Source organism: Ovis canadensis, chromosome 21 (assembly GCF_042477335.2).
Source record: "Ovis canadensis isolate MfBH-ARS-UI-01 breed Bighorn chromosome 21, ARS-UI_OviCan_v2, whole genome shotgun sequence".
Classification (NCBI taxonomy): domain Eukaryota; kingdom Metazoa; phylum Chordata; class Mammalia; order Artiodactyla; family Bovidae; genus Ovis; species Ovis canadensis.
In genome coordinates, this window is record NC_091265.1 from 25,274,600 (window position 1) to 25,298,544 (window position 23,945).

Genomic DNA, 23,945 nt, shown 5'->3' on the forward strand with positions numbered 1-23,945 from the left:
AATCCCATGGATGGAGGAGCCTGGTAGGCTGCAGTCCATGCGGTCGATAAGAGTCAGACACGACTGAGAGACCTCACTTTCACTTTTCGCTTTCATGCATTGGAGAAGGAAATGGCAACCCACTCCAGTATTCTTGCCTGGAGAATCCCAGGGATGGGAGAGCCTGGTGGGCTGCTGTCTATGGGGTTGCACAGAGTCGGACACGACTGAAGCAACTTAGCAGCAGCAGCATGTTCAAAATTTGGACAGTTTGAATAGAATTGTATTTTGGCTTTTAATCTTTTAGAGCATTATGAGTGAGTTCAAGTTCAGGACAATATAAACATAGAAAATATAAAAGTAAAATTCAGAAAAGAAAAAAGAAAATTTGTCAAGGTAGAAGTATAGGATTATTCTTTTCCTCTAAAAGTCTGAGAACTTAATATGTGACTTTTAAGCATGTAGATATAGGATGTGTATGTCTCTATGTACCATCTGGTCCCACCTCCACATACATTAGGAGTGTGCCTTTCAGGCAGAGTCCATACATAGCAAGCTTTCTTTGGCCTAACTGGTATTTTCAGTTCAGCTCAGTCACTCAGTCGTGTCCGACTCTTTGCGACCTCATGAACCGCAGCATGCCAGGCCTCCCTGACCATCACCAACTCCCGGAGTTTATCCAAACTCATGTCCATTGAGTTGGTGATGCCATCCAACCATCTCATCCTATGTCATCCGCTTCTCCTGCCCTCAATCTTTCCCAGCATCAGGGTCTTTTCAAATGAGTCAGGCCTTCACATCAGGTGGCCAAAGTATTGGAGTTTCAGCTTCAGCATCAGTCCTTCCAATGATAACTGGTATTTTAGCCTGTCTAAAATAATATAATTAAATCAGTAGCCTCACAAGTAGAGAAGAGTCACCAATTAAGAAACTGGGAAAGCAAGTTAACAGCAAAAAGTTTATGCACATTTCTGAAATATGAATAGCTTAAAGAAGTTTACATAAGGGATTCAAGTACTTTAAGCACTATACAGTTTTCATGGGGAAAATAGCCCATGTAGAAAATCTCTGTACTGTGTTCTGAAATAAAGAATCATTTCTGAGACAAAATGATCTCCAAGAAGAAAACCATGATAAGGGGAGTTTTCTTGAAGAAGTGTCCCTATTGATTTGGGCAATAGGTAAATGAGTGATGATGCTCTTGTAATGTGCCCCAACATGGCTGGCCAACACTGAGGGTTTCTTAATAATAATAATAAATATAAGTATAATAAAAATTGATTGAAGAGGTAAATAATGTATACCTGGAAAAATTAGAGAATAGGGAAGAACTGTGAACTGTGAGGTCCAAACAAGTGCTATGGAGAATCAGAGCAGGGAAAGATTGGTGTTATCTTGAGTCACCCAGCAGGGAGGACTTCACAGAGGGACACTGGGGTGAGACCAATAACATGATCCCTGGAATGGAGTAGGGCCCTACAGGTCCAGGGAAATCACATGAACTGTAAATAGTAATTTAATACAAACAAAATGCCATCCCTCTGTCTCCTTCCTCTCCCATAGTAATGCTATAAAGGCTCCTAGTGTTGTCCAGTTCTTTTTTTTTTTTTTTTTTTATCAGTGAGGGAACTGTGACATGTATGTGTGTGTGCATGTGCGTGTGTGTATGAATGTCATTAATAGTGCTCTTTTCCTTTACCTGACTGTGGAATCAGCTGACAGAACAAATAACTAAAGATTAAAATAGCAGCTTTATTAGTGGTGGTGGTGGTTGTTGTCAAGTCCAACTCTTTGTGACCCCATGGACTACAGCATGCCAGGCTTCCCTGTCCATCAACCTCAGAGCTTGCTCAAACTCATGTCCATTGAGTCAGCGATGCCATCCGACCATCTCATCCTCTGTAGCCCCCTTCTACTTCTGCCCTCAGTCTTTCCCAGGATCAGGGTTTTTTCCAGTGAGTCAGCTCTTTTTATTAGTGGTAAAAAGCTAAATTGGAAGATAAAGCTTTGTTATGTGGCTACACTTCATTGCTTAATTGGGTAGACTCACTCATTTAGACATGGGTTCACTGGAGACTCATGCCCCCCTAAGCAGGTCCCGGCCCCTTACCGTTTAGCAGAGACAGACCAGACAGACACAAGGTCTCTGCAGGCAGGCAGCTCCAACCAGGTGAAGCCTACACATGGGGCTAGAGGTAGAGTAAGGTGAACGAGGCACCTAGGATGCAAAACTCAAGGAGGCCCTCACTCTCAGCTCGAGACCATATCTGTCTCCTGACCCTGAGGGTGCGGGCCTTCTTCACTTTTGTGCCTCAGGTGCCTCACATTGTCCTGGCCCCACCGGCAAGTCCAGTTGTTTTTCCTGAACTCACCAATCAGGTACATCCCTCCTCTTGCCCTACAGAGAGTGACTGCAGAGGGAAAGAGAAGCCAGAGGTGTAACCTAGTGGAGATGTTCATACATGAACAGAGGCTAGGGGAAAGGAGTCTCCTCTAAAAATGATCACAGAGGGATTTCCCTCGCGGTCCAGTGGTTAGGACCTCATGCTTCGCCTGTAGGGGCATGGGTAACATCCCTGGTTGGGGACCTAAGATCCCACATGCCACACAGCACAGTGCAGCCAAAAAAAGAAAAGAAAAAAAAAAGGATCATAGAAGTTAGAAGTAAAGAATTTTTGCCAAGGCTATACAACCAGTGACGACCAGAACACAGGATTTCTGATTCCTGTTCATAAAAAAAATGATATTATGCAGCTATGAGTGATTAAACCCATTCACCAGAGCACTCAATTAACCAGGCCTGCTATAATTGCATGCATGCTCAGTTGCATCTCACTCTTTGTGACCCCATGGACTGTAGCCCGCCAGGCTCCTCTGTCCATGGAATTCCCCAGGCAAGAATCCTGGAGTGGGTTACCATGCCTTCCTCCAGAGGATCTTCCGGACCCAGGGATCGAACCCATGTTTCCTGCATCTCCTGCCTTGGCAGGTGGGTTCTTTACCACTGTGATCTCTGTTACTGTTAAATTATTTTGCTTTTATGACTCCTTTGGCAACTTAAGCAAATTATATGTTGAATTATATGTAAACTCACACAGGGCATAGTAGGTTGGATGGTGGCCCCCCTGTAAATATGTCCATATTCTCTAACATGAGAAGGTCACCTTATCTGGAAAAAAAAAAAGGTCTTTGCATGTGTAATTATATTAAGGATCTAAACATGAGATCCTCCCTGATTACCTGTGCGTGCATGCTAAGTTGCTTCAGTCGTGTTCAACTCTGTGCGACCCTATGGACTGTAGCCTGCCATACCCCTCTGCCCATGGGGATTTGCTGGGTAGGCTCTGAACCCAAGTGTCCTTTTAAGAGCCATGCAAAGAAAAGACACATGGAGAAGAGGAGAAGGTCATGTGAAAGTGGAGACAGAGAAAGAAGTAAACACAGCCACAAGCCAGGGAACACGTGAAGCCCCCAGAAACTGGAGGAGGAAAGGAAGGATTCTCCCTGAGACGCTCAGGAGGGAGTGCAGCCCTGCCAGCACCTTGATATTGGACTTCTGGCCCCAAGAACTGTGAGATAATAAATGTGTGTTGTTTTTAAGCCACCAAATTTGGGTTAATTTATTACAGCAACCCAGGGAAACAAACCTAGGGCACAGACATATTTGAAAAGCCCCATATTAAATCATTTTCCAAAAGCTTTGTGGCTTAAGCCAACATCTCACACAGTTCCTGTGCAACAGGAATTTGGGAACAGGCTGGCTGGATCATTCTGGCTCAGGATCCGTCCCAGGGTTGCAATCAAGACCCTGGTCAGAGCGTCTGAAGACTTGGCTGCGGTGCTAGAAGATCTGCTTCCGAGATGGTCCCCTCACAAGACTGGCAAGTGAGTGAAGGTTGGTGGCAAGAGGCCTGCGCTTTTTGCCACGTGGAGCTCTCTGTTAGACTGAGTGTTCTCATGACACGGTGACAGACTTCTGCCAGAGTGAGTGAGCCCACAGACAGCAAAGTGGAAGCTGCAATACTTTTTATGATCAAGTCTGAGAAGACACACGCCATCATTTCCTCAAGGTTCTATTGATTACACAGGCCATTCCTGTTCACTGTGGGAGGGGGCGATATGTTGGCATGAACACCAGGAGATGAGGATCACTGAAATCCCTCATGGATGCTGGCTAGCACAGGTCTCAAGTTTTTCAGGGTATTTTTGTTGCTGTTCTTTAGTCGCTGAGTTGTATCCAGTTCTTTTTGACCCCATGGATGGTAGCACTCCAGGCTTCCCTGTCCTCCTTCACTATCTCCCAGAGCTGGCTCAGACTCATGTCCATTGAGTCGGTGATGCCATCCAACCATCTCATCCGCTGTCACTCCCTTTTTCTCCTGCCCTCAATCTTTCCCAGCATCTGGGTCTTTTCCAATGAGTTGGCTCTTCGCATCAGGTGGCCAAAGCATTGGAGGGTCAGCTTCAGCATCAGTCCTTCTAAAGAGTATTCAGAGTTGATTTCCTTTAAGATCGACTGGTTTGATCTCCTTGCTGTCCAAGGGACTCTAAAGAGTCTTATTCAGCACCACAATTTGAGAGCATCAGTTTTTTGGCACTCAGCCTGCTTTACGGTCCCGTTCTCACATCTGCAGGGGCTTCCCTGCTGGCTTGGATGGTAAAGAATCTGCCTGCAATTCGGGAGAACTGGGTTCAATCCCTGGGCCAGGAAGTTCTCACTTCTATACATGACTACTAGAAAAACCATAGCTTTGACTATACGGACATTTGTGGGCAAAGTGATGTCTTTGCTTTTAATAAGATAGCTATTATTTAATGGCTAGCACAAGGGTGTTTAGGAACCAGAATATTTCCTCCAAAGCCACTTAAACCATCTATATTTAAGCCATAATGCTGAACTATATAAAATACTTTTTAGAGTGATGGAGTTGAGTTATACAAGTTACTCACATATTCAGTTTAATTTACTTTTATACTTTAGGTTGAAGCATATGAAATTAGTGATTTTTGTGGGTAAATAATTACCCAACATCAGTAACTTCGTGTTTTTAACATACTACTTTTAAAGATAGGACTATGAACTGACACTTTAGATCAGTTTTTAAGCAGTTATAAAAACACTTTTCTTTCAAATCACTACTTAACCATATGTTTAAATGAACTAGAATAAACTATTCTGAAAGTACTCTGGTTGTTTGAAATATTACTATAGCTTTGATGTCCCCATTATAGTTTTCTGCCCATGAGCCAAAGGGTCTGTGAGGGCATTGTACCATTGTGACTTCATGGAGAGTTATTCAACATCCCTGGGACCAATTTTCATCCTCCAAGAAAGAAGAAATTTGACTAGGTGACATCTAGGCTGACTTTCTGTGCAAAAATGTTAGATAAATTTTTATACACCATGTTGGAGCCACTACTGGTTCCTTCTTTAAACTCAAAGTAGAACAAATTGCATATTTAATAGAGTCGTAGGAAAGTCTTTAACTAAATATGTTTATTCATTAACATAGAGTATTAATAGCTAAACTCAAGGTCCTTCATTTTTAGTAGTCCGGAGTCTTCCTCCCTCCTTTGTTCTCTAGAAAGCATAGACTGCCCTTCAGTAAATCAATTTTCTTAATTTGACTTGCTATATTTGACAACATTTCTTCGGTTCACATATTTTCTCTGTGCCAAGTACTGCATTTTTCATTTCCCACAGAATCAGGACAAACTGAACATCCCCTGCTGCGTCCAGGGCAGATCTGGCTAGATGTCAACTATGTTAATTGGTATAGAGAAAACAGCAGCCCTCCTTTTATCTGATTAAAAGTCCCCACAAACATTCTCCTCCAAAGTAAAGCTATGTCAGTACAAAGTGATTTAATTACAATATAAAGTTTGGCAGATACATCCTCCTGTCTTCATTTTACTGGCGCATGCAGAAATGCTGCTGTTTCCTGGAATCTTTCAGTATCTCACATTTTAATCCGACTTTTGGAGGTTTAGAACTTGGTACTCAAAGCTTTCTGCGGTCTGCCAATTGGAGTAAACTATCTTTGCTTCCCAGAGATATTTTTAAACAAAAGATTTATAGAACAAGCTATAGATCTCTATTTAAAAGGGAGTTTAAAATATTTTATTATACTTTTTAAAAGTCTCCATGTTAAAAATCGCCCCAGGATGAGAGGATTATGTAATATAATTGCTTTAGTTAATTGGGGTGTGGGAGGTGTGGGTGTAACAGAATAGAAGGTAATGAACTTTGATGAATTTATATGAGCAATAACAAAGTACCAGAGAAAATTTAATTTTATCGGAGGGTGGCTTTCTATTCAGTGCTCCTTCAAAATTGTATGCTATCTCTTTAATTCTGGAATTCCCCAGGACTCTGTCTCACTCCTGGGAGCTTATGCTCAGGGTGACTTCAAGTACTCTGTAGCTGTACGTGGTTGACTTAAAAAAAAAAATTATTTACTTATTTGACTGTGCTGGGTCCTAGTTGCAGCGCTTGGAATCTTTACCTTGGTGTGAGAACTCTTAGTTTGGGCATGTGGGACCTAATCTCCTGATCACGGCTGGAACTGGGCCCCCTTGTATTAGGAAGGTGAAGTCTTAGCCGCTGGACCACGAGGGAAGCCCCTGATTGACTTCGTTTTTGAGAGTAGAGCCTCGATGGTGACAGCGCCAGGCCAACAGCAGATCTTTGCTATGACTAGGGAAGTTGGAGGTCCTGGATCGTTCAGTTTCCGGTCTTGTAGCTAGACAGCCTCAGGGTGGGGAAGCCCAGGTAAAGGGGTATGTTCAAATAAACAGAGAGGCTTGCCTAGACAGATGCTCTTACTTGCAACTGTCTGAAAGTTTAAAAATCCATATTTTGGAAGCCTCATTTTCTTAGAGGTTGAAGTGCTCCGAAGGGATTCCTAAGAAGAGAACTGTCTGGTTGGTGAGTGCAGATACTGGGCTGACACTAGAACTTTGCTTTGTACTTCATCATCAGGATCTAGAATGATTGATTTCTTGGGAATTTTGAATTGATTTTCTTGTGCTTTCATGTGGAGGAGACAGGGATCCTGACCTCAACAAGGAAAGATAGCTCCATTCAATCCTGCCCACAGTTTGAAGAACACATACTTCAATGTCTCATTTCCCCTTCCCCAGCCCCTGGTGGGCACTAATCTGCTTTCTATTTCAGTGGATTTTCTGACTCCAGATAAATGGAATCATATAAGATGAGGTCTTTTGTGACTAACTTCTTTCACTTGGTGTGTTTTTAAGATTCATCATATCATAGTGTATTTCAGAACCTAATTCCTTTGTATGGTTAAATAATATTCCATTATACAAATATACTGGGGGCTTCCCTGGTGGCTCAGATGGTAAAGGATCTGCCTGCAGTGCAGGAGACCTGGGTTCAACCCCTGGGTCGAGTAGATCCCCTGGAGAAGGAAATGTCAACCCACTCCAGTATCCTTGCCTGAAGAACTCCATGGACAGAGATGCCGGGTGAGCTATAGTCTGTGGGGTCACAGTCAGACACGACTGAGCGATTAACACTGTGATTGTACCAACCACAGTACTTGTACACTCGTATCATTTGGGCCTATATCTCCAGCTTACACATTAATATCCTTGGTATACTGGGAGTGTCTCATGAGCATATTCGAAACACTAAATGCTGTTCAAAATGAGGAATAGCAGAAACTCTCATTCATTGCTAGCGGGAATGCAAACTGGTACAGCCACTCTGGGAGACAGTTCGGCAGTTTCTTACAAACTAAACATACTAATGCCATGTGACCCAGCAGTTGTGCTCCTTGATATTTACCCAAATGAACCGAAAACTTGTGTCTACACAAAAACCTCTATACAGATATTTATAGAGCTTTGTTTATAATTACCCAAACTGGAATCCACCAAGACGTCTTTCAGAAGGTGAATGGAAAAACACACTGTGGTTCATCTAGACGATGGGATATTCAGTTCAGTTCAGTTCAGTTCAGTTCAGTTCAGTAGCTCAGTCGTGTCCGACTCTTTGCGACCCCATGAATCGCAGCACGCCAGGCCTCCCTGTCCATCACCAACTCCCGGAGTTCACTCAGACTCACGCCCATCGAGTCGGTGATGCCATCCAGCCATCTCATCCTCTGTTGTCCCCTTCTCCTCCTGCTCCCAACCCCTCCCAGCATCAGAGTCTTTTCCAATGAGTCAACTCTTCACATGAGGTGGCCAAAGTACTGGAGCTTCAGCTTTAGCATCATTCCTTCCAAATAAATCCCAGGGCTGATCTCCTTCAGAATGGACTGGGGATATTACTCAGCACTAAAGACAAAGGAGCCATCAAGCCACAGAAAGACATAGAGGAACCTTAAATGCCTATCACTAACTGGAAGAGGCAAATCTGAAAAGGTGACCCACTGTATGATTCCAACTATGTGACATTCTGGAAAAGGCGAAACTACAGATAAAAAGATAACCTCTGGTTGACAGAGTTTAGGGAGGAGGAAGAGGTCAAAAGGGAGAGCACAAAAATGCTTAGGGCAGAAACTACTTATTATGATACCACAATGGTGGATACTTGTTATTATCATTTGTCCAAACCTATAGAATGCACACCATGAAGAATGAACCTTAATGTAAACTTCAGACTTTGGATAATAATAATGTGTTGGTGTAGGTTCATTGATTGTCACAAGTATTAATAGTGGGTGTTAATAAGTGGGAGAGATTGTACATGTGAGGGAACAGGGGTACATGCGAATTCTCTGTCTCTCCACTCCATTTTATTTTATTTATTTATTTGGCTGTGCTGGGTCTTAGTGGTGGCACGTGGGATATTTTTTTAACCTGTAGCCTGTAAACTCTTAGCTGTGGCACGTGGAATCCAGTTCCCTGACCAAGAATGGAAACCAAGGCCTCTGCATTGGGAACATACAGTCTTAGCCACTGGACTACCTGGGAAGCCCCTCCATTCCATTTTGCTGTGAACCTAAAACTACTCTTAAAATATGTTTTATGAATTAAAAATTAATCATATTCAAATTGAATGCATTTCTCTCCCTGCAACTTCCTCTTTGTCTAAGATAATCCTTTTCAGTAAATGGAATCATGATGTCTCCAGCTAAACCGTACCAGAAAACTAGGAATCAACCTTTACTTTGGGTCCTCTCGTGTATTTCATGCAATCTATTTATCAGATTTTATGCATTTTATTGATGCTTCCTATCTCTAGGATCTATATCCTTCTTCCCCTCTCTAATGCCTCTACTACAATGCCCTTCACCCACTAACCAGTTTTCCCTTGCTCTACCCTTGGGTTAAGTATTATGAACAAGTACAACTATTTTTACAAGATTTTTGTTTTCTCAATCAGGCCCAATGCAGACCATAAAATGTAAAACTTAGCTGTTCAGAACTTTTTTTGATAAATTCTCTCATAATGAGGCTTTCATTAAATTAAAAACCAAAGCATCACATAGGTAGAGAATGAGAAAGTAGATGGAATAATGGTTTATGGGCTTGGGACATCTTTTAATGTATCTGTTAAGTTTAAAAAATGAAGGGGACACAGAGGTCAATTAGATGTTGATGTCATCCTGGACTTAGAATTTGTCAAAGTATTCTCATTGCCTTCAGGACCATATCCAGATTCCTAAGCACAGCATACAAGGTGTTTCATGACAGGGCTACTGTCTTCATTTCAGCTTCATTTGCCCCTATTCTGCATTCACCTAAGTTGTTCAGGTCAAAATTTAGAAGTCATCCTTGTATCATCTTTTTCCCTTGAGTCGCTGTTCTCAGATTCTCTCCCCACTATTTGATCCACCAGCAAATTCTATTGATCCTACATTAGAAATATACCTAAATCTATCTACAGTTTATTTCTCTGCCTTCCACTCTAATCTAAGTCACTATCACTGACTATTCCTCTTGTCTGAAGCAAGTCCTTCCTAACCACTTTCCCTGCTTCTATCTTGCTCAAAATTCCATTCTCCAAACAGCAAGATTGGACATAAAAAATATATATATATTTTGAGATCATGTTATTCCTCTGTTCAAACCATCTGATAACTTCTCATCTCACTTAGAATAAAATCCAAATTCCTGCCAAAGCTCTGTATTAGTTTCCTATTGCTGCTTTAACAAAATTAGCACAAACTTAGTGACTTACATAACAGAAATGTATTACTTTGTCTTATTTTAGACTTTATTCAATCTGTTGTCTTATTTTCTTTATTCGCTCATTTGTTTATTTTTTAGGCTGCTTCAAGTAGCATGTGGGATCTTAGTTCCCAGACTGGGAACCAAACCCATGTCCCCTGCAGTGGAAGCACAGAATCCTAGCCACGGAACCACCAGGGAATTCCCTGTTGTCTTGTTTTAGACCTGTGACTTCCAGAATTCACTTCAAGCTGTCAATAGAGGTGGTTCCTTACAGACGTGCTAGAGAGAACCCATTCCTTCCTTCTTCCAGCTTCTAGAGGTAACTGGCGTTCCTTGGCTTGTGATCACCTCCTTCCAAGTTCTGTTTGTTCTCACATAGCCTTCGTCTCCTTCTGACTTCCTGCTCCCCTCTGTAAGGGCGCTGTGATTACCTTGGGCCCCATCCTTAACTTATTCATATCTGCTAAGTCCTTTTTACCACCCGAGATAACAAATCCACAGGTTCTGGGAATGAGGACTAGACGTCTTTGTCAGGGGCGGGGGTATGACTTAGTCTGCCACATTCTATACAGAAACCATGAGAAAAACCATTCATCAATAAAATCTGGATTTGTTAAGATTGTTGTTAGTGGGGAGCACCACAGTAATAGAGTCCCGATAACATCTCAAAGAGGGTGATAAGGGAAAGATACTTACAGAATTGGGAAGGGGGCCTGTATTAATCATAGGGGTGTCTTGGTGGTGGATATTAGTGGCCTGGGCAGGAATTGGTTAGAATTTGTAAGCTAACTGAATTGCTAGAATCTATGCATCTGTGCAGAGTTACAGTCAAACCAGTTCATATGTGGTCTTATATTGTAACAAACAGCCTAAACAAGCTGGTGTTAAACAGCAAGAGCTTAAATAGCTTTTGTTACATATCATGGAATGGTGCAGTAGATCATTTCAGTTTGCACTTCATTTCACTTTGCACATAATGATCATTGTTGCCTCATTTCTCAGTCCTCCTTTTTATGATCAGTTTTCACCCTAAACTGGGAGAAGGCCTTTTATTTTTCTGGGGATGGGATCAACGCAGATCTGCATTGCTATTTTATAAGTTGCAATTATGTATTGAATTTTTCACCAGTCATATCGACCTTTACAAGCATCAGAGTTTTTTGTTCTTTTTGCTGGTTGATCATTTGTAAATGATCAATGTAAAGCCTAGTGCAGCCATGACTGTGCAGTAGTATTTAAGACACTGAAGATCATATATCTGGTAACTGCCATGTAGATAGACACTAAGACAAAGACTGTTAGAGTTTGAAAGGCGTTTCAAATCCATATTCTTAGATTTTGATGTGACAGTCTATTTGGATGTGTGCTAAGTGGCTTCAGCAGTGTCCGACTCTGCGACCCCACGGACTGTAACCCCCCAGGCTCCTCTATCCATGGGATTCTCCAGGCAATAATACTGAAGTGGGTTGCCATGCCCTCCGCCAGGGGATCTTCCCAACCCAGGAATCGAATCTGCGTCTCTTACGTCTCCTACATTGGCAGGCAGGTTCTTTACCACTAACACCACCTGGGAAGCCAATCTCTTTGGCTTCCTTACATAAGGAAGGAAGATCTATTTGGATCTTCCTTACATAATCAAGTTTCTTTTTTCCTTTAATATGGGTAGGGTTTATTCAACCTTACCAGTGTATTAAGAATGTAAATCTTAGGAATACCAGGTGTCAAGGCCACAGATGTCCATTAACTGTCTAGGACCTTAATCTAGAAGTTGGGGAAAAAAATAGCTGACAAGATAAACATGCAAAGCCAAGGGGATACATGCACAAAGAATAATATAGTGACCAATGGGGTCTTGTTCCAGTTGTCTTGGCTGGAAACAGCTAACTTCATGCAGTTATCAGGTTGCTCCAAGGATCTAGGGTTGTCTTTCATGGGATAGCTACCTCTAGATGTTACCTAGACTCCTCAGCATACCTTATGAAGCTCTTCATAGTCTAGTCATATCTCTGAGATCATTTCCTAAATCTTTTTTCTCTTCTTCACTCTTTCTTCAGCGGCCACACTGGCCTTACTGTTCCACAAACAAGTTAATCTTGTTCCTGTCTGAGGGCCATTGTTTTCACTGCTCCCTGCACACAAAATGATCTGCCCAATATTTGCACTGCTGATCCCACAATTCACTCAAGTCAGGTGTCACCATCTTAGAAAGACTTTCCCTTGTAATCCAGCTTAAGGTCCTCTTCCCTTGTCCTTCTTGATTCATTTATCTTGCTGAATTTTTCCTCATAGCATTCTTCTCTCCCTGTATCTGTTTTATATTTATTTGTTCATTATATGTTCCACTTGAATGTACACACAGTCAAGAAGGCAGAAAGAACACTTTTCCACTTTGTTCACTGATGTGTTTTCAGGGCCTAGAACACTATTCAGCATATATATGTGCTTAGTAACTACTTGCTGATTGAATGAATAAATAAAAACCTCACATACACTTAATGTTTCAGCCATATATAACAATTTGTAATCGCCAAATGGCTCGTTCTTTTGCATTTGTGGTATTTCTCTGCCTGGAATAACTTTTCCTTTATTCCCTCACAATTTCTAATCACCTTCAAGACTGTTTACATGTCACTGACTCTGATAAACCTTTATTGATCCCACCAGGAAGAACTAAGTGTCATCTTTCTTTGTTCTTATAGTTCTGTAGGCATACTTCTATCATACTACTTAATACAGTTAGTTGACTCTTGAAGAAGGCAAGAGTTACCCTCCGCCTTCCATCCCACTGCCAAGCTGAAAATCCAAGTGTAGCTTTCCAGTCAAACCTTTGCACTGTAGATTCATCCCACCAAAGACTGTGTAGTGCTGTAGGTGTATTGACTGAAAAAAATCTAGGTATAAGTGGCCTTGTGAAGTTGAAATCCATCTTGTTCAAAGGTCAGTTGTACATTACACTAACATTTTGTCTAATCTATGTCTGTATCCTGAGACTCTAGTAGAGGGCTTTGCCCACAGCAAATTCTGAGTAAATGTTTATTGAATGAGTTTATTCTCTGAGTAACAACTGTGTGTCAAGCATTGTACTAGTTTTTTATGTACATTATTTCATTTAATTTTTAAAATCTTTATTGGTGTATAGTTTATTTACAATGTTGTATTAGTTTCAGGTGTACAGCAAAGTGCATCTCTTATACATAAACACATATCCACTCTTTTTAAAGATTCTTTTCCTGTATAGGCTGTTACACAGTATTGAGTAGAGAGAGTTCCCTGTGCTATACAGCATGTCCTTAATAGTTATCTGTTTTATATATAGTAGTGTGTACACGTCAATTCCAGTCTTCCAATTCATCCCTCCCTGTCCCTTACCCACTGGTAACCACAAATTTATTTTCTACATGTATAACTCTATTTCTGTTTTGTAGATAAGTTCATTTGTACATACATGCAATGGAATATTACTCCACCATAAAAAAGGATGAAATAATGCCATTTATGGCAACATGGATGGACTTAGAGATTGTCATACTGAGTGAAGTAAGCCAAATAGAGAAAGACAAATATGATATCGCTTATATGTCAAATCTAAAAAAGGCTACAACTGTACATTATTTTAATCCTGACAAGAAATCTGTAAGATATCTGCTATGATTCCTGTTTTATATGTGAGGAAGCTGAGTAACTTGCCCAAGTTTTGAACTTAAGTGCGTCTGACTCCAAATCTGATACTTCTACCATTGCCTCAAATGAATGAATAAATCTCCTTAATTTTATTGATACTTACTAGTCAAAATTTAATATATTAATTCTATTATTAACATTGAAACTCTGATCTATTTTTGTGTCTGCAGCATGCAACATGATCAGTGTTGCATTTTTACTTTATTCAGCCTCTTCAGATTACAGAGAAGAATGGACCCCAGGTACCTTAACAGCTCAAGTATCTTATTTTTATTCTGCTTCATGATTAGAGTTTTCGATGATGATTCAGGGTAAAGGTTTGGTTAGTCTTTGCTTTTAACAGAAGGATTATATTTAATAGCTAGTCCACATGTCATTTTCAAGAGGTATAAAAGGTCCCAATACACTGTAATTCATATTGAGATTATATAATTAACATACCTGGAAGAAAGGAGAATGTGGCAGGAGTGAGTTAAAGACATAGTAAAAGACCCTCAGATATGTAGAGGAACCTGATGGTCACCCTTATTACTGTCTTTTCTGCTTGCTATGTGAAGCAGTGTGTACTAAAATTTTAATAAAACTTTAGGAGTACATAAAATAGTATCATGAGAAGCTCAAGCCATGAGACGCCAGGCTCTAAAGTAAGACAGACCTGATATTTAACCCTTGCTCTCCCACCTAATATAAGTGAGAAAGTGAAGGTGCTCAGTCCTGTCTGACTCTTAGCAACCCTTTGGACTATACAGTCCATGGAATTCTCCAGGCCAGAATACTGGAGTGGGTAGTCTTTCTCTTCTCCAGGGGATCTTCCCAATTCAGGGATTGAACCCAGGTCTCCTACATTGCAGGCAGATTCTTCACCAGCTGAACCATAAGGGTGCTTAACTTTCCCTAAGCATCAATCTCTTTATCAGTAAAATGGAGAGAAAAGAAGAGTATTTGGTAGGGTAGTTAATTACTACTGTAATTTTGTTGTTGTTGTTGTTCAGTTGTGTCCGACCCTTTGCGATCTCATGGACTGCAGCACGCCAGGCTTCCCTGTCCCTCACCTCTCCTGGATTTTGCCCAAGTTCATGTTCACACTGCATCAGTGATGCCATCCAACCATCCCATCCTCTGATGCCCTTTCTCCGTCTGCCCTCAATCTTTCCCAGCATCAGGGATTTTTCCAATGAGTCGTCTGTTCACATCAGATGACCAGAACACTGGAGTTTAGCTTTAGCTTTAGCATCAGTCCTTTCAGTGAATATTCAGGGATGATCTCCCTTAAGACTGACTGGTTTGATCTCCTTGCTATCTAAGGGACTACTATAAAACACAGCATCAAAATTTTAGAGGCGTAATTTAATAAGGCAAGTAAAATCCAACACAGGTGTTCCTGCTCATGCAGTCCTCTGGGGCAGGATTCCTCTAAAGACTAACCCGGGGCCCCAGGCTTCTATTTTTCCATTTTGACTTCCTCTAGATTCTTTGAAATCTTCATTCTGCTGGTAGGTAAATAAAGAGAATATGATGCACTTGCAGGAAGTTTTAGAGGTTTTGTGGGCCGAACCATATATGGCTTTCATTGTTTCTGTCCACAATCCACTGTGTATCAGGTCAGTCACATGACCCCAACTAATTACAAAGGAGGCTGGGAATCATAGTATGTACGCGCAGGAGAAAAGGAAACAGACTTTGGGGGAATTCAAAGGTGTCTCTGCTACTTTCCATCATGAGGTTGTTTCAGGGTTTCACTGAGAAAAAAAATGCAATGTGTTTAGCACAGGCTAAGGAATCAACACAGTAGCGTGTAATTGTTATTATCACAAGGATGTAGGCTGAGAGCCTGAATAAGGAAGTCAGGTTGCAAGTGAAGTCCTTGTTTGGAGGTTGTAGCCAGAGAACTCAGCCACATTCAAAGAAAAGTACTTACTAAGGTTATATAAGATTATAATCTTTAACTGATTCAGCAGCATCAGGAAGCATAAACATAAAAAGGCGAGAGGTGAAGAGGTTGCCAAGGTGTTCATGTCAGCTTAGCTAACAGAATGTCAAAAGATTATAATTTAGTTTACCATTATGCCTAAGAAGAGTGGGAACAGGGAACTGGTAGATTCTTTGAATTGGGGCACGGGCTTAACTAAAATAATAAAGGTAAAAATTCTGGTTAATCCTCTCTTCCGTATTCTTTTTCTCCTTCACTTTCTTACTTTAAAAATTACAGACCTCATAAAGATTCTTTAGGTACAGCGTATTTTCTTCTCCCCACTTATTTTTCTCCTCTGTTGTTATCTAAAATAGTGTAAGAATCCTGAGAATGGAGACCACGTTTGCCTCATACATTATTATATCTTAGCATCTAGCAATGCCTAGCACAGAGTAGGCCAGCAAGTATTTGTCGAATGAACTTAATCTATATGGTAGTAACTTAAGTCTTCGTGTAAAGATCTAGATAAAGTAACGGAACGACAATGAGGTTTGTTGTTGGAATATAGTTGCTTTACAATGTTGTGTGAGTTTCTACTATACAGCAAAGTCAATCAGCTATACGGATACATAGATCCAATCTTTCTCAGATTTCCTTCCCGTTTAGGTCATCGCAGAGCACAGAGCAGAATTCCCTGTGCTATACATTAGGCTCTCATTAGTATTCTATTTTATACATAGTAGTGCGTATATAAGACAATGAGTTTTTAAATCTTGCTTCTACCACTTGAGTATTTGTGGAAATCTGAGACTTCTAAGATTCTTTTTAAGCAATAGAGTAAAATTGCACAAACATTTAAACTTTTTCACTCCTTGTATTAAGTGGCACAAAACTTTTTCGAGTTATAGTTGTTGTTGTTGTTTATTTGCTCAGTTGTGTCCAACTCTTTGCGACCCCATGGACTGGGTAGCCTGCCAGGCTTCTCTGTCCATTGGGTTTTCCAGGCAAGAATAGTGGAGTGGGGAGCCATTTCCTTCTTTGGGGGATCTTCCTGGACCAGGGATTGAACTTGAGTATCCTGAATTGGCAGGCAGATTCTTTACCACTGAGTCACCAGGGAAACCCAGAGTAATAGTAACGAGAGTTAAACGAAAAAATTCATGTAGTGTTCCTAGCACACAAAAAGCATTCAAAAAACTGTTTCTCTCTCCTCTGTCCTTCATACCTCTCTACAATATACTTTACAATTTAGGGAACCTTAGGAAATATCAATGCCACATGCTTGTAAGTTCTGACACTTTTTTTTTCTGAAAAGGATACCAAATTGCTATGATTTATTCAGTAATCCTGGATAAATACTTTGGTATTATGTAGGAACTTGGATGATCCTTTCAGTTTTATTCAGTACTGTTATTTTTTAGAGATCATGTACATTTCAGATCATCAGCAGTAATGTAGCAGATAGGTGAATTTCTGTTTTAGAGAGGATTGCCAGGTATTATACTCTCACAGGTTCTTAGAAAATTTTGTGGAATGTTTAAGAGTTACTGAAATTCATTTATGGAATGAATGGAAGGAAATGGCAACCCACTCCAGTGTTCTTGCCTGGAGAATCCCAGGGACAGGGGAGCCTGGTGGGCTGCTGTCGACGGGGTTGCACAGAGTCGGACACGACTGAAGTGACTTAGCTTAGCTTAGGAAATATCATGTCGTATTCAAATTCTTCCTTTCTTCTGTTTTGGGTTCTGTTCATTTATAATGAAAGCACAAAGACTTTCAAGTTGATGATCAAAGTTGAGAGTTATTAGTTCCCAAAGAATTAATGGGTTCTCTGTTAGAACAGTGTTCAGCACCCAGAACAGTGCCTTACACACAACAGCTGTTCAATACATATTTTTTGAAAGAGTGAATGAATTAATACAGTACTGAAATATGGACAATGCTCCATATGGATAATGATAGGATGGACATAACTATGTTTACCTGCCGCCCATAATACATAATTACTGTCCGTAACCTGACAATTATGCTCTTAATGTGAAAAAATGGGCAGGTTTTATTAAATGAGAGGTTTGGAGTGTTGTTTCCCAATCGGCGACTTCAGAATGTTTTCATTCATTCATTCAACCAGCATTTGACTATGTCTAAGGACTTCCCTGATGGCTCAGATGGTAAAGCGTCTGTCTACAATGTGGGAGACCTGGGTTCAATCCCTGGGGTGGGGAGATCCCCTGGAGAAGGAAATGGCAATCCACTTCAGTACTATTGCCTGGAAAATCCCACGGACAGAGGCGCCTGGTAGGCTACAGTCCATGGGGTCACAAAGAGTCGGACACGACTGACTTCACTTTCACTTTCACTATGTGTTGGGCTTCCCAGTTGGCTCAGTGATAAAGAATTGGGCTGCCAATGCAGGAGACACAAGAAATGTGGGTTCGATCCCCCTGGGTTAGGAAGATCCCCTGGAGTAGGAAATGGCAATTCACACTAGTATTCTTGCCTAAAAAATCCTGTGAACAGAGGAGCCAGGTGAGCTACATATAGTTCATGGCGTTGCAACAAGAGTGAGACATGACTGAGTGACTAAGACAAACCTAAAAACAAACCTACTATGCATCAGCCACAATGCTACCAAGAAGATATCTCTGCCAGCACCCCACGCTAGTATAATCAGTGTTCAGTTGCTCAGTGGCTAGTGCAATAAAAATTAAAATAATTTGATAGCAGAAGGATGTACAGAATACTACACGAGCAACAAAAGGAAACTGTTGACTGGGTGGCATATCCAAGTATGACTAGCAGTGTGATACCGGCTGGAGTGCATGTGGAGGCCTGGGAAGACATGAGGCTCAAGGAGCATCATGCTCTGGATTGGAGAGTTGAGGTTTCAGAAAGAGAAATCAGCTAGAACAGCCTACATGGGAAAGAGATCATAGCCTGGAACTAAGGCAATAGAAGTGGTGTAGGAGACAGAAGTGAGAGTTGGACTGTGAAGAAGGCTGAGCACCGAAGAATTGATGCTTTTGAACTGTGGTATTGGAGAAGTCTCTTGCGAGTCCCTTGGACTGCAAGGAGATCCAATCAGTCCATTCTGAAGGAGATCAGCCCTGGGATTTCTTTGGAAGGAATGATGCTAAAGCTGAAACTCCAATACTTTGGCCACCTCATGCAAAGAGTTGACTCATTGGAAAAGACTCTGATGCTGGGAGGGATTGTGGGCAGGAGAAGAAGGGGACGACAGGATGAGATGGCTGGATGGCATCACCGATTCAATGGACATGAGTCTGAGTGAACTCGGGAGATGGTGATGGACAGGGAGGCCTGGCGTGCTGCGATTCATGGGGTTGCAAAGAGTCAGACACGACTGAGCGACTGAACTGAACTGAACTGACTGAGGAGACAGAAGATGAGTTAGAGGGAATGGAAGTAGTACAGGCTTCAGTTAAGTTCAGTTCTCATGTCCATCGAGTCGGTGATGCCATCCAGCCATCTCATCCTCTGTCGCCCCCTTTTCCTGCCCTCAATCCCTCCCAGCATCAGGGTCTTTTCCAATGAGTCAACTCTTCGCATGAGGTGGCCAAAGTACTGGAGTTTCAGCTTTAGCATCATTCCTTCCAAAGAACACCCAGGGCTGATCTCCTTTAGAATGGTCTGGTTGGATCTCTTTGATAAGAGAGGAGAGAGCTGAGAACGAATCACAGTTTTCTGGTTTGGACTTCAGGGCAGGTGGTGAGGCCATTAACAGAAACAAGGAACACAGGAGATCACTATGGGTTCAGGATGTAAAATGGGCAACAGCAAGAGAAATTCAGCTCTGGCCATAGTGGGTTTGAGGCATCCGTGGAACTTCAGGAAAAGCTATTTCTTGGCTAGAACAAGGAAAGTGGGACATACAGAAGAGCATATAAGAAAGAGTAGGTCAATAATCCCTATTCTTAGAGCACTTCTCCACCATCTACATCGCTTCATATAGTTTAGTCCACAATTATACATCTCTCCAATGATCACTAATTATTTACATATTTGGAAACTTCTAAAATGTATCCTTGAAAAAGAGTACGGTGATATTTCTAATAGAAGCTAGTTTATTAGTAAAGGGAACATGTCCACAGTTATTTGAATAAAGGTGCTTTGTAAGAATCTCTTTGGTAGAAGTAACGGTGAAATACTTTGCTAGAATGTCATTCATAGCATGCAAAACATACATGTTGCCTTCTGTGTGTTTAGGAATAACTTTTAGATTTTCCCTAAAGATGAATTATTTATCTACTGATTTAGCTCCTGTTGATCTCACTGTGGGTGTACCAGCACAGAGACCACCCAGTAACTTATTAAATAGAACCCAGAGAAGAATTGCAAGGATGTCTTGAAAATTGGGTAACTCCACAGCCCAATGGACCCAGGGCAGCAAACTGGGCACCAAACGACAGGCGGGTTGCAGATGTACTGAAGGAAGTCATTACAGTTTTGAGAAATTTGGGCTGGCTCAAGAAAGATGAAGCCTGCTGGTTTAAGCACTTTATGTTCTTGGCAAAAGCACAGTGCTGCAGAATTTCACCAGCCATTCTGAAATAAAAAAGAGGGGAAAGGGAATGAGAAGAGACCACAAAATTCATGATGACACACAAAATGTTAACTATCTATTAGCTTTGCATCTTCTGAGAGTCACCAGACTGAAGCACAGTATTCCGGACTTGGCTGGCAGATGGTGTACACAGACTCTGAGTATGTTAGCATTTCATATGAAACTAGCAAGACTACAAAGGACTACATGGTAAATTAACGTTCACAGAGGTTTAAAAATTTATCCTTAAACTTAGTGTTGCAAGTGGGGCCCTAATAACATTTTAACACTTTAAGAGATCTGGATCTCCTGTAACAGATTCACAGGATATGGTAACTTTTCTAAATGCCCACAGGACGGTTTCAGTGTCTTCTTTCCCTGAAAATCTGGTTTATGCAAGAGAATAGAGGCCAAAGAGAACAAAGACTAAACCAGGGGCAGATGCCAGGTGGTGATGTCTGGGTTCTCTGAATGGGACGTCTCCATTTACCACCCTCTCACTTCCTTCTATGGTCTGGACCTTTAATCACCACAGCAGTCAGCCCTTGTAGGGTCAAGCTAATCTCTGGTGACATCATCCTACTACTTCCCTTTTGAAATTCCAGTGAAGCTATGTGTTTCCTGTCGTATTTGACGCCCCAAGAGAACCCTGGTCTATTAGTATTCAAATATAAACTGGCATCAACGCGTCGCGTTTTCAGAGAAACAACAAAAACAGGTGCTATTTCCAAGCCTCTCAGGAAAAAGGGTGGGGAAAAGAAAAAAAACAAAAACAAAAAGCCCAACCCTCCTGGGTCAGGAAGCAGGGAGAGTTTCAATGCCCACTGGAGGGAGAGGCCTGAGAATGGGTCGACGGAAGCCTTGCCCTTAAAGCCAGGAGGATGGCCTCGAAGGGGCGGCGGGGGGCATCATAGAACACCCCGTTCTTGATTCTACAACGAAAAAAAGCCCCGGGAGCTCCGACACCCGCTTCCTCAGGGAGGGGCTGAGGAGGCGGCCGCACCTCCTCTTTGTCACACCGTCGCTTCCGACCAAACGCTGGGACACCCGGGAGGCGGGTGAGGGGCGCAGCCGCAAGCCCCGCCCCTCTCTGTGACTCCGCCCCCACAGTGACCCCGCCCCCTCTCTGTGACCCCCCCCCCGCCCCCCCACGCGGGCCCGGCCTCGGGCGACCTGTTGGCAGGGAGCGTCACGTGACGCGGCGGGCCGCGCACTCCCCCCTCCCCCCTCCCCCGCGGGCGGGCCTCCTGTTGCGCCCGCCGGGCGGGTTCCACCACGTAACGCGCGGGCGCCGCCCCGCTCTGCCCTCGCCGAGCGAGGGAGGGCGGGTGCCGAAGAGGACGGAGAAGGGAGAAAGGGGGCGGGAGGAGGAGGAGGACGAGGAGGAGGAGGAGGAGGGGCGGCGCCCGCGTCACGTGACCCGGGGCAGCCCGGAAAGCTCCGAGGAGGAGCCTGGCGCCGCCATTTTCCTGCAGCCGCCTGTGCCTCTCGCCCTGCCGGGCTCCAGCTGACCAGGGGAGGGCTGAGCTGAAACTGAGGCGGGGGCCGGCGGAGTAGCCGACGCCGCGCCTGACCCCGCGGCGGACCAGAGCCGGCTCTTTCCGGTCCGGGTGGCGGCGCGCGGCCCTGAGCCCCGCCCCGGGCCGGCAGGCGGAGGAGGAGGGGGGCCGGTGCGGGGTTAAGGGGGTGCGGCGGGGGCGGGGGGCGGCGGGGGCCCTCCGGCGCTTGGGGGTGCCAGTTCCCCGCCGGCTGCCGAGCGGGAGGGCTGGCGGAGGAGCCGCAGAGATGTCCGGCCAGAGCCTGACGGACCGGATCACCGCCGCCCAGCACAGTGTCACCGGCTCCGCCGTGTCCAAGACAGTATGCAAGGCCACGACCCACGAGATCATGGGGCCCAAGAAGAAGCACCTAGACTGTGAGTGACGGCCCCCGCGCGTCTCACGCTGCCTCTTCCCTCAGCTGCGGTCTCCTCGGGGCCCGGCGGGTCCTGGGTTCCCCTCCCAGAGCCGTGTTCTCTGTGTCTCTCGCCTCCACACCTGCCTTCACGGCTTCCGTTCCCGGTCTGGACCGTCCCTGACAAGCCCGTCGCCTCCCGGGTCCCCGGGGCCCCCGCCGCAGCCGGCCGGTCGCCCCCCACCTCGCCCCTCGCCCCCCGGCCGCCTCCGGTCCTGGCGCAGCCCTCTGTCCTCTGTCCTCTCTCCGCACCCAGCCGCCCGCTCCCCGGCGTCTCCCCGCCGCCGGCTCCCGGCCTCAGCGCCCCATTGTTTCCCGCAGCAGCCTCCTCGGGGTTTCCGTGAGCGCCCGGACCCCCCCGTTCCTCCGCAGCCCCCGAGGGCTGCCTCCCCCCGAAGGGACAGTCCCCGCTCTCTGCTCCGCCAGCCTCTCCCGTCCCTTCCCTCCCCCCCGCTTTCTCATCCACCTTTCCTCCTCCTCTCGGTTACCTTTCTTCGCCTCCGTAGCTTTATTTAAGTTCCCCTCGTCTCATTGTAAATATTATAACTCAGTCCCCGACTTTTTTTTTTCCCCCCTTCCCCTGGACTATTTTTCTTTTTAGGATCGTGAAAGTAAAGGGATTTCCTTGATGTGGGGACAGCTTTGTGGGAAATTCGGGATTTTTAATCACCCCTGGTGGAATTTAGCCATTGTGTTTTCTTGCTTCGGACTGGAATAAGTTGTGGATGTCAGGCGCACCCCCACCTCCTTTTTTTTTTTTTTTTTTTTGTCTGATGGGGATACGGAAAAATGTTTGCTGATTTTGGTGTCAGTTCTAGTAGAGCTGTTAAACCTGGCGGTTTCAGTTTAGACGCTTTAGTGAAGCGTAGACTATTGGAATTCAAAGTGGATTAGTAATCAAACCCTCAAATAACATACGTCTTTTAAATACTGGTGAAAAGTATTTGGTGATGCTTGAGTTTGGACTCCGTTCTATTTTATGCTGGTTGTCTTTTGGGAGACTAGCTTTTCTTACACGGCATAACATTACACCATTCACTGACAAATACAGTTACTCCAGATAACTCCTCCCAACTTCTTCCAAACCTGGAAGCCACCTGTAATATCCTTTTTTATTCCACTCCTTTACCTCAGGGTACAAAGATCAGTGGATTACTCAAATCTTTGATACGGTGGAGCTTTGACCTGAAACTTTAAGGGAAACATGGGCGAAAAGGCATAGTTAAGAAATAAGTTCCTTTTTTTTTAAATGGCTATTGAACACAGAAGCCTGACTGACTTTTATCCTCCATGAAAGTTACTTTGCTTTACTGTTTGAAGCAAGAGTGAGCATGTCCTGAAAGAGAATTCACTGACTGGAGTCCTGTTTTGATTTCTCCCTTGGACTTTGGCCCTAAGGTTTGCGCTTTTATAAAAAAAAAAAAATGCACAAAATGTGAATTCTTCCAAGACGCTTTGCTCGTGAAGTACTGTTAGAACAAGTTATTGCTACAGACAAACCCATTGTTCATTGTGACTTGTTCCTTCCTTGTGGAAAAGTTTAAAAAAACATTATTACTGCTCGGTGGTTCTTTCTGATGTGCGGTTCTTGCAGGTTGCTTGTTAAACCGTCAATCCTAGACTGTTTTAAGGAATTCAGAATGTTATTTGAATGGTGACACTTTCATAAACGGAAAATTCTTTAAAATGTATTATGAAGCCGTAAGTGCT

General features: G+C 43.4%; 1 protein-coding gene across 16 annotated transcripts in view; it reads left to right on the top strand.

The window, feature by feature from the left end:
* Positions 1-21,580: 21,580 nt before the first annotated feature.
* The window catches only part of PICALM (phosphatidylinositol binding clathrin assembly protein), a 99,332-nt gene continuing 96,967 nt past the window's right edge, over positions 21,581-23,945 (top strand). For all 16 annotated transcript variants that reach the window (XM_069564825.1, XM_069564827.1, XM_069564826.1 and 13 more), the window contains exon 1: positions 21,581-22,197. In XM_069564825.1, coding sequence (XP_069420926.1) covers positions 22,068-22,197 — 130 coding nt within the window. In that variant the 5' untranslated portion in view covers positions 21,581-22,067. The remainder of the gene's footprint in view (positions 22,198-23,945) is intronic.